Genomic DNA, 17,159 nt, shown 5'->3' with positions numbered 1-17,159 from the left:
CCCAGGGAATAAGCATCAGCTGAAGCTCCCCAACAGCACAGTTTGGATCGTAATATTTTCCCTCGAGTTCCACCACCTCTTTTTTGTCAATATGAACAATACAATTACATATTGGACAGCACCACTCTCTAGATTTTATTTATGCTACACAGACTTTGTATTTTTGAGTATGTTATAGCCTTTTGCATTCAAAACACTCAACATCTAAGACTGCAAATGCCTAGGGTCCAAAGAAACTCCTTCTGCATTTGTACAGCACCTAAAAAACCTGCAGGTATGTTCTCTACCTTTCTGTCTTCTCTTTTCTAATTGCTGTGAAATGGTGGTTCAACAAATGGTTAGTGTGTCATTAAATTTAAGGGAAGAGGAATTGGAGGTTGTCTCAGTCCTGACATGAGTACTACTGCCTCTGTTATTAGTTTCAGTAAAGCCTTTCAAGGCATGTGCTGTTGCTAATGTGTTGTTGCTAATATAATTTCATTTGTAAGTGATCTGTAGGTACAAAGTTGCATTTGCACATGTAGAGATAGCATTACGGAAACCAGTGAAAAAGACTCCAGTAGCTAATGTAATTCTTCTCTCTTAAGAAAAAAAACAGACTAAAATTCTGTACTTTGCTTTTCTTAGTAGGTGTGGAAAGAAAAATGCATGAGCAGGATCACAGCTGCTCATACACCACCATGAAAAGCACAAGAGAGAGCTTTAGCTACAGGAGAATGGGAAGGAAGTTCGAGGTGTTTGCCTTTGGTTGTTTTCTAGCAGTTTCTTGGGAGTGTGCAAAACTCTAATTGACCCTGATGATCCCTCTGGTTTTTCATCAAAACACAAGGCTTGGAAGGAAAACGATATAATATGGCACTGCGTCTTTGCCTGTCCTAATGGGTGCAATGCTGTAAGTTACTACACTAAGAAACTTAAAAAAATTTTGTAAAGATAATTTAAAAAGATTCTTCCCTACATCCTTTAAACACAAGGCCATTTATCTTTGAACTCTGCTAATATATCATTATCTCTGAGCAGAAACTTTATAAGCTTCTACTGTAATTTTGTTGGAGTTAAGCATAAAATCATGTGGGTGGCGTATGTCTCACCGTGTCATGGCTTCCCAAGGAAAAGTTATCATCATTTGTCACTATAATACTGTGGCAAAAAGCATAAAGAGAACAAGCAATACAGTCATTTCACATCAGCTTTCTGCGCTGAGCTCAAGCTCCTGATGACTTGTTCGCAGAGGCTATATTAAGAAGCAGGCTGTGCCATAATTGAATTAAAGGTGCAAAGGCATATAGGGCTGTGTGAACCCCCAGGTCAAGCTGCAATTGAATCAAAATCCTCTCTCTTTCCTACACTGCTTGGCAGAACTGCTGACCAAAAGCTTTGCAGACCTACAAAACACATGCAGGAGTCCTCGCAGCTGGGGACACAAAGTTACAGAGATAAAAAATCTGTGACCTTCAGCTTTTATTTCACACGAAGAAAAAGTCTTCTAAAAATATTTCACCATCGTTTTCCTTCAGAGAGCAGTCGGCTGATTTACATAAATGAAACGGCTCCTGTCAAGGAACCAGTGAGGAAAAGAAGGAAATTATCTGCCCTGAAAATCTGTAGCAAAGATAAGAGCAGCATCAGCCAGGGGAGGGGAGATTTAAATGCTTTTTGTCTGAAAGGTCGCTACAAAAAGCAGAGAGAGTATTACAGCCACTGAATGATCTCTGTCGCTGTGATAAATAAGTAGGAGCTTCTCCTGCAGTTTATTAACAAACACTCTGTAGGACAGTACAAAAGGCCACGACACGGGGCTATTAGAAGAGTGTTTTCACTGAGTCTGATAAAAAAAACCCAACACAAAACCTAAGGAAGATTAAGGTGGAGTGGTAAGAAGAGGCATTCCTGGTAGAGCTCGAGGCTGACATCACATGTGCTGTCACCACTTACCGGTTTCGGTGTTCTCATGCTCCGTGTCGGTGAGGGTGAGGTTGGAGTTGGCCCGGCTCGACAAGCAGGAGCTGCGTCCAGACTTGGTGTTGCGTCCCCAGAGCCTCACGGGGTGCTCGGGCGACATGACCACGTCTGCCTCCGTGTCGGCATCCGAGCCGGCGCTGATGGAGTAGCCACAGTGAGGCAGCCCGATATCAGTCCGGTACAAAGTCCCATGTGTGGGTGTCACGTCTTCAAGACCCAGCTCTCGCAAAGAGAAGTTGGCTCCTGGGAGAAAACACAGCAGCCAGCCTGGTTACTCTTAACAGGGGATGGTTTCATCTAGCACAAGTCAATGGCAGAACCATTCATCCTCTGTCTTCAAGTGGGGCACAGCAGCTCCCAAGTCCTAACATCATACCAAAAATTCCCCTGTTTTGTGGTCTTGGTTAGTTGGACACCAAGGGACCATGCCAGGACCAAAAAGCAACTAGATTCCTGCTTCTGGAATCTGACAAAAACTCAGGGTGTGTTCAATGAAATAATCAAATTTTAAAGCACAGACGGATGGAAAAATGGTGGAATTCTTTAGGAGAGGCAAAAAGTAATCTTCTCGGGAGATAAGCAAAATGAGGCACGCAATGATCACAAGTCCTACCATACACCTGGCAACTCTACTACAATGGGAAATTTGAGTGAGTTCTGCTCGTTGAAATCCCTGAAATTACATACTGGGGATTTAAATTTCCTTTGGCGATCTCACTTTCCCCTTGCTGACCACTCACACCTTGACTCAGTTTAGCTATTCATTCTGACACAGTCACAGCAGAGGTTATTTGGCTGCAAACAGATGCAATTGTTTAGCTGACTAAAAATATAACCTGAAAAATGACTCTTGAATTCATGTCTAGTTACCTGCAGAGCTTCCAAATCAGACCGAATCGATGTGAATGAGGCTTCAGATATTAGCACACTTTGTTCAGAAAGTTGCACGAGAAAGCTGGGGAGAGCAATTAGTGGCTCCACTTTAATCCAGATTTATTTATTAATGCATGCTTTTATTTTTCAGCTCTGAATGTCTTTAAAAGATTTTGGCCACCCATGAATGCCTTTAGCCGCACTGTGCATTTATACGGCACAATGCACCCGTGCTCCTGTTACGCTACGCCTTGATGGAGTGGATTAAGGAACTTTATCTATAACCGGTAGGAGGCATCAGGCCTTGGATCATGGCCAAATACCAACACCGGTGATCAAATTCAGTCTAGCTGGCTTCTTCCCATTATTTCCATACGTAAATCCCCTGCAATAAAAAGAGAGGTGGAACTGCCAAATCTATGCACAGGCCACAGACTCAGTTTTAGAGCAGTGTTTGCAGCTCAGCCGTGATTCGACAAGATAAACCTGAATGCATGATCTCCAGGAAAGTTCAGGCCCAAACCTAACTTTGAACAGTGAAGTTCATATCTACTCGTTTTTTGAAATCTGTTCATCAGATCTGGACCTCAAGGCTGTATCCAGAACTGAGTTATGATTCTCTCCCTGCTCAAAACCACACATGTATGTGGCTCTCCTCACATTTCCATTTGTTGATGTTAAATATCACATGGTGGGAAATCTGTATCCAATAGAAACAGTCAGATTTCTTCTTTTCCAGAGTCTGGTTTCATGCTTGTGGAAACACCCTGGCTTGTCCCTGAGCCCTGCTGCACGGGGAAGGTCTCTTGTATTATAGCACATATGCATCGAATGACGAGCTAGCCCGAAGTAGATGCTATTTTACTACACTTTTTCATTCAGTTGGCTTTGCAGCTCATAGTGAACAGAGAGAAGATGTTTGAATGCAAGGTGAGTAAAGGAACTGGACAACATTTCCACATAAAGCTCGGAGAAGGAACTGTTTGACGTCAAGAGGAAATAACCATGGGTCAGCTGGTTATGGATGTACAGCTGATAGCACTCAAACTATATAAAGCATTCATGAACTTCACACCTTTTTAATTGACCAAACAAGATTAAAGCTTTCAAAGAGAGTGGACAGATAAGGTTGCTTGGGGCTCACACCTCCGTCAAATCCTAGGGCCTTGCTCAGGGAGCACAGTACAAGCTTGTGGCAAATTAATCCATTTAACTTGATTGCAAAGTGGTCTGAGAGAGAGTCCTCTGCTGCTCCACGGCATGAGATAGCAAATGAACTTGACCTAAGTTATAAACACAAGGAAGCAGTATCTCCCCAGAGACTTAGCTCGTCTCTTCCAATTTTGACTTTTGTGCAAGGCCAGATAGTTTTTAAACCGTCCTCCGTGGAGTACTGGAAAAGGTCATCTTTTGGTTTTGCTTGCATGTTTCAGTCACTGATGGCGAGTTCCACCTTGCCCTGAAACAAGCCACACTCAGCATCGTCAGACACATCAGTGTGCAGCGTGACTGATGCTCTCCAGTAACAGCAGCTCATAAATCATGAAAAATGACTGCTACAATTAACTGAAAATCAAATTTATTTGCAATAAACAGCAGGAGATGCATCGATTTTCATATTCTATGCTCACTGTTGCCTTTTAAGCTGGAAGAACTCAAGTCAATAAAAGGAAGATAATAAATATCTGAGACTTTTTAATTCAGACCTGGTCTATTTTTTCCTGTGCTGACTTGCACGTTTGCTGGCACTCGCACTCCAGCTAAAACCATTTAAATGCTGACTTGTTTATTTACTGAGTTTATTTGGTCAATTTGAAAGGTTTCCCTCCTCTACCTTCCAAGCCAATGCAGGAGAGAAATTCACTTTGCCTTGTTGATGTCAAACAGGCTAATAAGGCTTAGTTTCAGTTGGCATGAGCCCAAGCAGCAGCACAAAGTGAGGTCCATTCATGGCTTTGTGCCAGTGAAAAATGTGGCACAGAAAGTCTGGGGTAATTGTGAGCACTCTTCAGGCCAGGCTTGGGACTCTCAGGATAATCTGGGAGAAAATTATAAATTGAAAAATCTGTGGGTGATATATCAGAGAGAGAACTGGTGCCCTGACATGGTTAATCTTAACTTCTTCTCGATTAATTTTAGCCACTTGGACCAGTGGTTTTTACTATTTCTCAGTACCCTACAAAATTTTCCTAGGAAAGTATGAACTTGTGTATAACAAATTTATACTCACTGTCAACAGACTGGCTTTTCTTATTTATCTTTTGTGGGCTTCTTAGGAGATGTCTGTGGACCTGCATGGCCTCACAGACCCTCAGGTTGAAAACCGCTGACCTGTACTAATTCACATCTATCCTGCATGGTGAATATATTGTATGAAGTGAGAAAACTCAATGACCTAAAAGGTTTCCTTTTCTTTATAACTTCATAGATTCCTTAGAGGGGATAAAGTACTTCAGAGTTGCTAAGAGGGAAACTCCTTTTATGATTGCAAAGTATTACTTACAACACCTATTGGCCCTTTTGTTAATTATTGCCTGTTGCAGTTATCCTGAAATACAAACACCAAAGCCATATGCACAAAGATACTTCTGCAAGTCATTTTGCTTGTGCATGCTTTAAAGATGAGGCTTGCACCAAAACCCCAACTGTATGGTGTTTGAAGAGTGAAATTAAGCAGCGCCCAAGTTAAACGAGCACAGTTGTATGTATTTCCTTTGGGGAATCAGCTTCTTCAAACTGCAGAGGGTGTGCTCAGAGCAGCCCGGGTCAGCTATTTTATGCTCATTGTCTGGAATGCTGCCTACTCCATCTGACTTGCTTTGTCATTTTATGCTTTTCTTGATGGACTTCTAAAAATAATTTATGTGAAGCCCTGCTTGGTTTCTGAACTAAGTAACTCATGTCTCTACAGAAAAATGAAGATGAGACTATAGCAGGGGCCAGAAATCTACCTCACATAGGCAACAGCAGCAGTGAAAATATAACTTCACTGACTTCAGGCTAGCAATAAAAAGGAGAATATCTGGAATCTCTATTAGGACTGTGGAGCCCATGCTGACCCGTGAACCTCCACATCTGCACAGCTCCTGTGACCCAGATTCGCTAAACAGAGTCCTAAAAGTCCTAAAAGTGGTTCTTTACCACTCCTCTAATACTGGAGCATGGCACCATCTCAAACCTACAGCCTGCCGGCCATGCACAATGCTGAGGGTGGTTCATCCCATCTGCAGCTCAGTTGCCTCCCTTCTTCCAGGCTTCTTGGGTTTTGCTGTAGCTGAGATGGACAGTGTGGACAGTGGCACTCTCCCCTGGTTGTCTTCTGCTGCAGGATCCTTGTTGACTTTCTTCAGGCCAGAGCAGGCACGTGGCATAGTGAAAAAGTCTCCTGAGCAGGCAGGGGCTTTCCACGCCATGTCAGTACTGTGCAGCAGGTGCACAGGGGGGTCTAGTCTCATGGTGGGAAGTGGCAAAGGGCTGTTGGAGGCAGAAAGGCTAAGACACAGAGAATGTATCTTAGTAGATGCTAATGAACACAGGCTAGCGGTAGCCCACCTAAGGACATCTGTTTGCATGCACCCACGGCTGTCCAATACAATGAAGATGTTCCTTGCTGCTCTCTTTCCTTATATCCTGCTTTTGGCCTCGGACTCCTTCAAAGGTAGCCTCCCACCCAGCCCCAGCTCTCAGCTGATTAACTCACGCTGCCTGCAGCGGCATCTGCTGAAACGTACTCACCTGCTCGGCAGAATTCATCGGCCTCCTGGTGCACCATGTCTTTGACCCGATTGCTGTAGGTCAACCTGGAGTCTTGATCATAAGCCTTCAGGGTCTCGCTGGAGCTGTAGGACTTCTGGGGTACCTTGCTGTCCTCACTCTCAGCTGAAGAGCTGGTGTAGCGGCGCTCAGTGTCGCGGCGCCGTGTCAGAGATCGATACGGTTTCCTTTCTTTTACATCCATGGCACCTTTGTCTGAGTATTCAACATTAAAATAATGACGTCCGTGTGGTGGTCAGGTTGGAATAACCTGAAAGAGAGAATAAAAGAAATAGGATATAGGTTCACACCTTTGGGCACCTGAAGGTTAATTTGCCTTCTTTATACATTCTTGCAATGAACAAAAGAGAGGTTACTTAACGGCCTGCAGGAAAACCCTCTTAGAACAATTACCAATGGAAAGCAAGTCCCAATTATGTGTGAGTCATTTAATAATTGCCACAGCTAGCGGGACACATACATGCAGCAACCTGCATCTGTCTGAATTGGGCACGCACTTGGGGATTTGAAAATGATTGTGATTTTCTGTGTCTTCTTTCCATGGGAAGTGATTCAGACATCTCCAGGAGGCATGTATTTGGTACATCAGTCACCTAATCTCTGGGAAATCAGGCCATGCTGAAATGTCTCTATTTGGGCAGCCAGAAGACTTTGGAAAAATGCTGTCCTACAGTTTTAAAAGTGTTTTGATAGATCGTGAGGTTAGAAGGAATGAACAAAAGAATGTGACAGTGTAAGAAGGCAGGTGAGAAGGGAGAGGGAGAAAAGAAGAATGAAGGGGTGAGATATGGATGGAAATCAGATGAAAATGTCCTCCTATTCAGAGAGCTCGTCTTTACTCAGCTGGAAATATGTTAGAACTTAAGCAGAGTTGAGAAAGTGTAAATAAATGATAGTGCTCTGCTTCATGTAACAGCATGGCCTGGGATTTATGCCTGTGGGAAAACCAATGTATATATGCACTGGTATGCAAGCATACATATCTGCACACAAAGAAAATTGGTATCAGAAATAAAACATGTATTAGAAGTATTTTTGTCAAAATAATTAATACATTGTCTTTTCACTTTAAGTTTATTAAATGCAACAGAAGCCACAGAAAAAAAAGTCAATGACTTGCAGAAAGATGGTAAAATATGTTTTTGAATACCTAAACTGGTTTGTGAGGAAAAATACTGATAAAACCCACAAACCAAACATTGAAATCTGTAATTACAGGCTGAGTTTCTCAGGAACCAAGTCCTCCTGACCACTAAAGAACAGAAGCCGAGTCTTTAAATGCCACACCAGGATATTGTTTTTTACTAGCAGTACTTAAAAACAGAAAGGAAGAGGATCAGAAAACACTGTCAGTTCTTGGTCTTTTTCGTAACAAATACGTATGGAAATGCATTAGCAAGACTGAATCACATTCTCCTGGCATTTCTCTCTTGAAAGGCTAAATCCTGAACATACAAATAAAATCTTACTCCTCCGTGACTCTTAGACGCCAGCCTTGCTTCAGATGCTGTGCCTGGATTTGTGTTGCAGCACAACACAGCTATGATGCAATAGTCGAGGACGGATGCGCTGTGAGCTTTGCAGGTCGGTTTAAAGGGATGTGGTGTAATGTAGCATTTGTGGCTCTCAAAACTATGACCCTGTGAAGGATGGAAGGCTCTTAGCACAGGCCCTGATAACCTACCAATCACAATACTAATGCAGAAGCTTGAAGACAACATTTTATTATGAATTCTTCACTTTCCAAGCTGTCTGGCGCAAGCATAACTGAGCAAATTCTTGAGTTGAAGAGAGACTGAAGGAGGGAGCAAGAGCTGCAGGATGGCTGTGAGATACACCTGCAGCTGAGCAAAGAAGAAGAGGGTCGCAATCCTATTTCTGCAACTCTGACTTTGCTAAGACTGCTCTCTGGGTTTTGTCCCTTTAACCTCCAAAATGAACTTTGCAATGACAGAACCCAATTCCGACAGCTTGTACAGTTTCTGTGGCACTCTTCCTGGAAATTAAGACACTACTTTAAAAAAAAAAAAAATCCACTTAATTCTCTCCCAGTCTATTCCAGTGATGGCAGCAGACCAAGTTTACACTTCCTATTTGTCAGCAAAATGCATAGAAACTATTGAACACAAATGGAAGGATGGGGGGAAGCAGGGGGAAGTGTCTTATAATTGAGCTTTACTTAAGTCATCCGCAGAGATTTGAGCACCACTTTGATTTTAAACATGTGTTTAAATGCACCGAACCCACTGACTTAAATTCATTCATGAACTATGTAAGTTCAATACAGTGAATGCAAACGGAATTACTCACTGGCCAAAATTTACACATGTTAAATGTTTTGCAGAGTAAGGGCCTGAGAGGTGCAAAAACTAAGGCCTGAACTTAGAAACAATAGTGAAGGAAACGGTGTTACGCTAAAGGATCAATTTAACATAGTAATGGTGTGTAAGAGATCTACAAAATATTGGTAGATATTTTGCTGTATTGACTCAAACATATTGGTACTTTTACACTGGAGAGAGGTAAAAGGAATAGAGCATCTGGTTGGTTTTCAGTGCACTGTCTTCCTCCCTTAAAAACAACAAAGCTTTTTTGGCTTGAAAAATTGTGCCTTTTTTTGCAACTGTTATTGAATTGCTTTGTCTCCTTTATACCGTCTCTGTTTGTGTGAAATCCTCAAAAGGAGCAGGTTTGTTATACCTTTTCCTAAAACACCTTAAAACAGGCTCCTTCACAATGGCGCTATAGTAAGAGCTGTTATAATGAATACCGAAATTGTATTTTATTGTCATAGGGGATGGAGATAGTAAAATGTGAGCGAGAAGCAGTTGCTATACTTTATAAGAAAGAAATGAGGAAAGGTGGCTTCTATCTGCTCATGAGTATTGCAGCAATTGCTACCAAGGGCCAGTCATTTAAAAACCCTCTAGCTGGAGAGGCACACGTGCCAAGAAAACCTTTCTGCACAGTTAGAGCCACAAGGTACAAACAGGGTCTGTAATTACCATTAGTAACCTTGCAACTTAGGAAATGGCCAAAAAACCATCAGGAAATTGACTGAATTCCCACCAGATTAAGGTTTTTCTTTTTGTAAAGAAAGGTGCTGAAAAACTGAAATTCCTCCTACAGTTCATCAAAAATAGCCCTGTAAATTTACACCATTCACATACACATTCCTCTATAACAGTGTTTCAATTCCCAATTCATTCATGTCTTTATAAATTTAACTCACCTTGGCCCTTTCTTTCTCTCTCGCGCCGCTTGTAAGGAGACACTTTTCAACTAGAAAGGTCACCCCAAAGCACATAATGAAGATTTTTTATTTTTTTTTTTAAAGAAGGACCTGTTGCATTTTTGAGTGAGTTTCCAGCACCTATCCATGGACATGCAGTTCTTTTCATCTCATTTTTGTGGTCCAGTTCCCAGGCAGTTTGGATACCTTGCCTTCAATGGAGTTGTTTCCTCAGGGAATTTGCCTCATAGTGTTTCTCTGATAAATTATTATTTTTTATCTGCTACTCCTTGTGTCTTAATTTCAATTCTGCTACAATTTCACCTGTGCCATCAACACCTCACATTTTTCCTGACTTCTCTGGCACTCGGCAAATACAAAGAATCACACTCGTCTCAGTTACATACTCAAACACCAGTTTCTTTCCGCCTCTAGCTCATGATTGCTCCTCATAATTTTAAAAGCTTCCATAAACTTGCTGGACCTGATATAAAAAACCAAGGCTTCTAATATTGTGCTTTCCATCCCTTCACTCTTTCTCCCTTCATAAAAGTACAAAAGCCTCTGCTCTGAACCATTTCTATTTGGAAAGAACTTTCTTGTCCTGTAATGCAATGTTTCTGGCTCAGTTTGATTCTTTCATCATACTGCTGTCTGCATAACATATCAAATTTCACCTTCTTTTTTTCTCCAGGCCAATTAATGGCAATAGCCATTCTTATTTTTGTCATCCCCCTGAATGTACAATCCCAGCTGGACCACAAACTGGTTCGGAGTACAATTCACAACGGAAGCATCCTTCAGGCTTTACTTACTCAACTCAGAAAAATCCCATTGACCCCAGAAAGGGTTACTCACATGCTAAAGCCTGTAAAAAGACTCCTTGACATAGTTATATTTTTCAGAGGTGTGGGACTCTTCTCGCATCCTTGCATATGTGTCAAGAAGTGGAACAAAAGATCAGCTTTCTAGTTCTGGTGCAGTAGTGCAGTAAACGCAATGCTTATTTGCAGCTCTTTTTATTTTGCTTTTGCTTTGGTTGGCTCCCAAATAATCCTTTTTATTATGTTTTATCCTTTATATCTATCCTCCTCATTCTCGGTTCTGTTGCTTTTTGTTGCTCTTTGGAGCTTTGATTAACCACACCGGCTTTGTGCTGCAGAATCGCACTCAATGAATGGCAAGGGGAATGATTTATTTTCTGAGTCACCGCTCAAAAGACAAACTTCCATCAATCAAAAACCAGACAAGAGAGTGTGACACCACAAAGAGATATGCTAGGAGGTGCTTACAGCAAAAGGGACAGGTGGTCTTTGATAGCTGACTTACATTGCCGGTCACTAATCACAGAGATTAACAGCAAGGTGATAGACAGCGCCTGTTCTGGAAGGCAGCATGTCATATCATCCAATTTTCTGTCAAAATGTGAGGGTTTAAATAGTAGAGATAGCTTTATGTGTTTCCTATATAGTTATGGCAACGGGGTGATGAGAAAGCTGGAAGAGTGAAATATCTTGTCCCCATGAAAGCGTGAGCATGAATCCTGGTGGGTTGATTCAGCTCACCTTTGTGCTGGAGGAAGCAAAGCGATGTCCCATAGTTGTTTGTTTTCCTCTGCAAAATCTATGCAAAAATGGCATCATCTTACTTGGCAGGGCCTGTTTTTTGTCTTCGTAAAGTAGATCTCCTCATTCCACTGCTTCGGGCAATTTTTTTCTGTTTTTTATTTCTGCTGCCCTTTGTAGGATGAGCACAGCCACAGAATACCGAGCAGCAAGCTGGATTTTATTTTCCGTCCTTTGGGCTCCACAAATCGAATCGTTAACTAAGACCTAATGCTGATAAGTAGTGAGCAAGTACCCTTTTCTTCACTTTATAGAGGAAGAGATGAGGCATGGGAAGTCAAAGTCACTTGCTTAAGGTGGTACAAGAAGAAAGCAACAGAACTGAGAAGAGAGTCGTGATCTCCCAGGCAGAGTCTGCTATTGAGCCCTGGATTTTTTGAGAATCAAGTCACATAAGCACAGCAGAATACTTAATTTAAAAAATCTTGGCCAATGCATGTCTGAAATCTTTGTGTGAGAAGAGTAGTATGAACCTCAGGTATTATTAATAAGATGCTCTTTCATGTTTGGATAGTGCCCTTCAGTCAGAAAGACTGTGGAGCATGAACAATTGCAGTTGTGTCTGACCAGTGAAATCCCATGGTGAATGATGAAAACCCCACTCAGAGTCAAAAGAGAGACAGTTTTTCACCACGGTTACATTAATCTCCAAAATGCCAACAGATATTGGGGTCAGAGCAGCAATGTTATTTGGGAAGTTAGCTCCAACTCAGGATCCTAAGGTGCAACCAAAGATGTTGTGAGTTCAGGTGCTTTAATGACTTTGTGTCTGTGATTATTAGTGTCCTACACCAAGTTAAGTCATCATTTGACATTTAACATCTTATTTGAAACAACGCGGTCCACTGTGACAGTGCCACCACACTTCCATGAGGATGCAAATGCCTGGTTTGAGGCTCCGTATTCTGGTTTCATGACACAAAATGTTGAACCTGGGAAATCTTATTTGGTCGTTTCTGTTTGTCCAGAAAAATCTGTGATATTTCCTGCCATTCCACACCTGGTCTAAAGCACAAAGCCAGCATAAATGTAGTGTTGAATGTTCTGCTGTATTCAGCAGATATTTAGGCATGTACTTAGGGGTGATTCAAATCAAATTTGTATTGCCAGGTGATCAGAGGCTGCAATGATCTGATCTTAGCAAATATACAACCATGGCTTAAACAGTGTGATGCTATTTACCAGGTTTCTGGGAGATTCTTCTATAACATAAAAGACTCCTGTGTTTTTTATTAAACTTTAAGCTTCAGATTTATAACAGAGGTTCAGATCCCAGGAGGTCTTTGTAGGAAATAAATTAAGCTGTAGGTATAACGTCCTCTCACATTTTTGGCAAAGGCTTTGGAAAGAAGCAGGCACAAGAGAGAAGAATGAAGAGTCGAGTTAACACTGCTTGGATTCAACCCAGTGCTCAAAGAAAGTAACAAAAACTCCCTTTTCTGGTCTCAACCCCTAAGCCTTTCTTCTACTAGTAAGAGACTTGCTAGGCAATTGGTAATGTCCTGTCCAAAAGATGTGGTTTGTGACCTTTTTGTGAATAAATCTACAACTGCAATGAGCTGGAGACGCAGAAAAGCTTGAAACAGTAGTTGAGATTTGAAGTATGGTGGGAAAGCATGAAGGGGGCTGGAATGCAATTATCTCAATTATTTCTGGTTTGCAAACCCCTAAGTCTTCCCTCATGGGCTGCAGCCTTTAGCCTGTCCTAGGGGAATATTTTGGGGCTAGAAGTTAAAAAAGCTTTCAAATAGTTTTTTACTAGTATAAGCAGTTTGCAGCTGCAGTCATCAGAACCCTACTCTGGCTTCCCCCAAAATGGAAATTACTTTGGAAACAATCTTGGTTTTATATTGAAATACTCTTTATGAATCTATTTAGCCATTCTTGGACGAAGTGGGTTTTCTTCAGAACCTCAGTTTAATAGATAATGCATAAAGGTATTTAAATAATAAATGCCAGAAGAGCCAGCCTGACAATGTAGACTGATTTAGGTTCAGACTGCAAATTTTTCCTGACTCACTATGTCAGACTCAAGGTTTGGGTGTGTGATGTGCCAGACATCCACAAACTGTGTGAAACCAGCCTGTGTATCAGTGAGTCCCAGAGTGAGAAAGAGCTGGTGCATCAAATGCAGGTAGCCACTGAATGAATCCCACTAAAGCATTCCCATTCTTCTTCCATCACCCACTATCTGCCCATTTGGGCACTTACCTGGGATACAGGAGACTAAGATTTAAGTCCTTAATCTGAATCAGACAGGACGAAGTCTTGAATGTGTATCAAACATCCTAGGTGAAAGCCCTAGGCACAGGTTTCCTCAATCTGCTTGGAGGAGTCTTTCCTTTTTCCTCCAGAAAAGAAAAACAGAGTCTGTTTTTTCTTCTGAAAAAAACAAAAAAATGTATTTGATAATCTCTAGTTATCTCCTAGACAATAAGAAAAGAGTGGTACAAGGCTCACTCAGGGTGGTAAGCTTCGTACCCACTCTTGCATAAGCTTTGTATCTAATTCTTAGTGGTTTACTGTGGCCTACAGGGAACTTTTATAATAAAATGGTGGCCCATACGAAAAGGTAGCAAGAATCCCAAGACAATTCCCATACACACCTTGTGTCATTCAACCTCTTCATCCCACCATTTGGTGAGGGAATTCCCACCCTTAGATACACTCCCTCTGTACCCCTGCTTCTCTGCCAAGTAAACTGAACAAGGAAACTGCACATCTTTATTACCTCTGTATGGGCTCAATGCAGTCGTAGGCAATGTTTGCATTTCTGTGAGCTTCTAGGAAAAATAGGAAGAAACAAAGGCTCTTATCTGCATATAGCTATACAAAGCAGAACTAGCAATATTGGTAAGGCATCAGAGGCCAACTAAACTCTCTTTTACACAGGAAAACTTTGCACAGGGTTGTGCATTAACTGCTCTAGGTGCAATACCTGACTATACTCAACAATTTCATGCCTGTTGTGTGTCAAGCAGTTGTGCCTAGGAGTTGACCATCCTGTGAAGAGCTCCTGAAATCATGCACAGGAGAATGATTATAGCGGCTCAAGGACAATCAAGCCCTGTATCCTGTCTCTCAGTGGTGAGTGCTTTGGAAGAGAAGAAGGGGAAGGTGGTTGGGAACAGTGATTTAAGGAGTAAGGTTGGCCCTTCCCCTCGATAGTTCAGCAAATTTCTTAGCAGGACCACTGGGTTTGACAGTCCTTCATGGACCTCTCCTCTGAGAGTTTGTCTAATCCCGTTTGACTCTTAAATACTTTTGGCCTTTGCAACATCCTGTGAGTAGTCCCCCAATGTGATTATGTGTTGTGTGAAAAAGCACGGGTCTCCTTTAAACTCGCTGCCTGGTGTGTACAGGTCTTGTCTCTTCCATGGGGATATTGATGAGCTCACAGCCCTTTCCATACGAACAAGGCTTTGAACTCATACCCACTCTCAGGTTTACCTTATTTATCACTATTATGCATTATTTGTTCTCTCACGGAAGAGAACTGAATGAAGGCTGGGACTCTTTTAGGAAAGAAAGCTTGTCTGCCTTTTCTCCCTGCAGTCACCGCTGCAGACTCTAATCCTGCCTCTGAAAGCACTGACACTGTCAGGAGTGGCTGTGTTTGCTGCAGGAAAACTAAGAAAGAGAAAACCATTGGCAGATAAAGTTTAAAGCATAAACCTTGTCATGTATCTTTTCGTATAAGTATTATATTGGTGTGGACCTCCTGTGTGAAACAGAGCTCAGAGCCCATCTCTTGTTCTACACCCTTTGGATGCAGCCCAGTGTCTGAGCTGCTCACAGGGTGACAGCTTGAATTGAAGGAGAGGTATAATGTAAAACTTGCAATATCTAAATTCTTTAATTTTTTTTTTTTTGTTTTTTTTTGCTTGGCTGTGAAAATAATAGTTTATGCTTGCATTGGCTTTCACTACTGCAATGGGATGGCAGGGGATGTCATAGGCCTAGCTGAATTTGGAGGAATATACTCAAAGGTATGCTCAAAAAGCATTGCTAGGGACAGATTCATTTTGTACCTGCCTATTTATGAACACTATTTATATAGACACTCTGCAGAACAATGTGGCAGAGAACTTCCTGCAGCAGAGGGAAGCTCTCACCTAATCAGGCAGGACAAACGGCATAGGGAAAAGTGAGTATTACTGTCCCGCTTCTGCAGGCAAAGGCAAGTATCTTGCCCAGGTCACAGTATTCAAGTAACTAACGCCCAAAACTCCTGGACGATTAGTCACAAGGCCAACCTGTCCTTGTCTTACTACAGTATCATGTGTAAAATTGTCGCTGCTCTTGTTGCAGATGCTGTGGTACTGGGTAATCTGTCCTTGCTTTCCTTCAGCAGAGAAAGAAACAAGTCTGTTTTCTTGTGCTGATAAAATCCCCCAAAGAGTCCGACTTCAAACTAAGTTTAATAAAATATGAATTATCTGTAAAAAGACTGCAAAGGCCCATGAATTGATTTCTGATTTTCTATGGACTTATTTTCGGACTTCTCTGTGAGATAATCAGAGTGCATTGAGAGATGCTAGGGATTGATTAATCAGTATAACCCCTACTGTGTCCAAAGCTTAACTTTCAATTACACATCAAGCTTATGCAGTAGGCAGTATGTTTTTCTTAGGTAAAATGCCTATGGGGGGAAAATAGAGAGATAAAAATAGCAAATTAGAAATAGAAAATAATTGCTATTTGTTTTTTTTTTCTTAAACAAAGGGCTCCCTCATTGGAATAACAAGGAGAGGTATCTAAGAAGAGATTTTAAGCAGATGCAATCCCTCTTACAAAGAGAACTCCATCCGACATGCCCACAAATCACTGTCTGCTTGACACTGACTACACTCTGGCAAGAGGACTTAAACCTGATTGCTGGGTTGCAGCTCAGTGCTGACAAGTACGTGGTATGAACCTCCAAAACAGACCTCAGTGCTCTCTTCCAGATGTACAAATGCTGCAGGACTGCAAGATATATTAAGGAGGGGGCTTAATAAGGTAATGATAAGTGATACTGTATAGCTCAGGTGAAAATATAAAACACTGCATTTATATTATCCTTGCAAAATTCTGCTTTCCTACTTGCCCAAAGATATTAGAATAACAGTAGGGTTTATTTTTATTTACTTTTGGGTTTTTTTACCACCATGGTAAAAACTCAGAAGGTAAAACTTAGTTTCTGATTTTATTCTTCAATTGCAAATCTACATGGTGGGGTGAACAGGCTGCCCATATAAGTAGAATTTGTCTCACCTAATTTTAATCAGTCCTGCAAACACCTGCAGCCAAACTAGTCACATTTGATTCCTTCTGCAATCAGTGAAGAAAAAAGTCATTTCTAGGGCAAGATTCATTAAAAAAAAATCTTTTAGACATCTATTGCAGACATAGATAAATTCTTACCTAGAAATGACTCTTTATTGACTCCAAGGGGACCCTAGGTTGACTTGTTCAAGAGTAAGAGTCTAAATTTAGTTGGATGAACCACAGTGTAGAGTTCTTCCTTCATGTTGTTGCATGATTGTGATTTCTTAATGATTTAGCCATTCAAGGAGGTACATTTGCATCTCTCCCATGTTACAGGCAGAACAGGCAGGCAGAAGGGAGGTGACCTGAACAAGGTCACGCAGCAAGTCAGTGGCAGAGACTGCACAAACCCCAGCTCCTGATTGCACTTCAGAAACTTGTTT

General features: G+C 41.6%; 1 protein-coding gene across 1 annotated transcript in view; it reads right to left on the bottom strand.

Annotated features, from left to right (window-relative positions):
- Positions 1–17,159, bottom strand: part of TENM4 (teneurin transmembrane protein 4) — a 514,257-nt gene that overhangs the window by 341,980 nt on the left and 155,118 nt on the right. Inside the window, exons 3-4 of the mRNA XM_072850823.1 lie at positions 6,571–6,859; positions 1,936–2,205 (exon numbers count right to left, since the gene is read on the bottom strand). Coding sequence (XP_072706924.1) covers positions 1,936–2,205; positions 6,571–6,793 — 493 coding nt within the window. The 5' untranslated portion in view covers positions 6,794–6,859. The remainder of the gene's footprint in view (positions 1–1,935; positions 2,206–6,570; positions 6,860–17,159) is intronic.

The sequence above is a fragment of the Ciconia boyciana genome, chromosome 1 (genome assembly GCF_034638445.1).
Source record: "Ciconia boyciana chromosome 1, ASM3463844v1, whole genome shotgun sequence".
Classification (NCBI taxonomy): domain Eukaryota; kingdom Metazoa; phylum Chordata; class Aves; order Ciconiiformes; family Ciconiidae; genus Ciconia; species Ciconia boyciana.
Note: the sequence above shows the minus strand (reverse complement) of the source record. Positions and strands in the feature narration are given on the sequence as shown.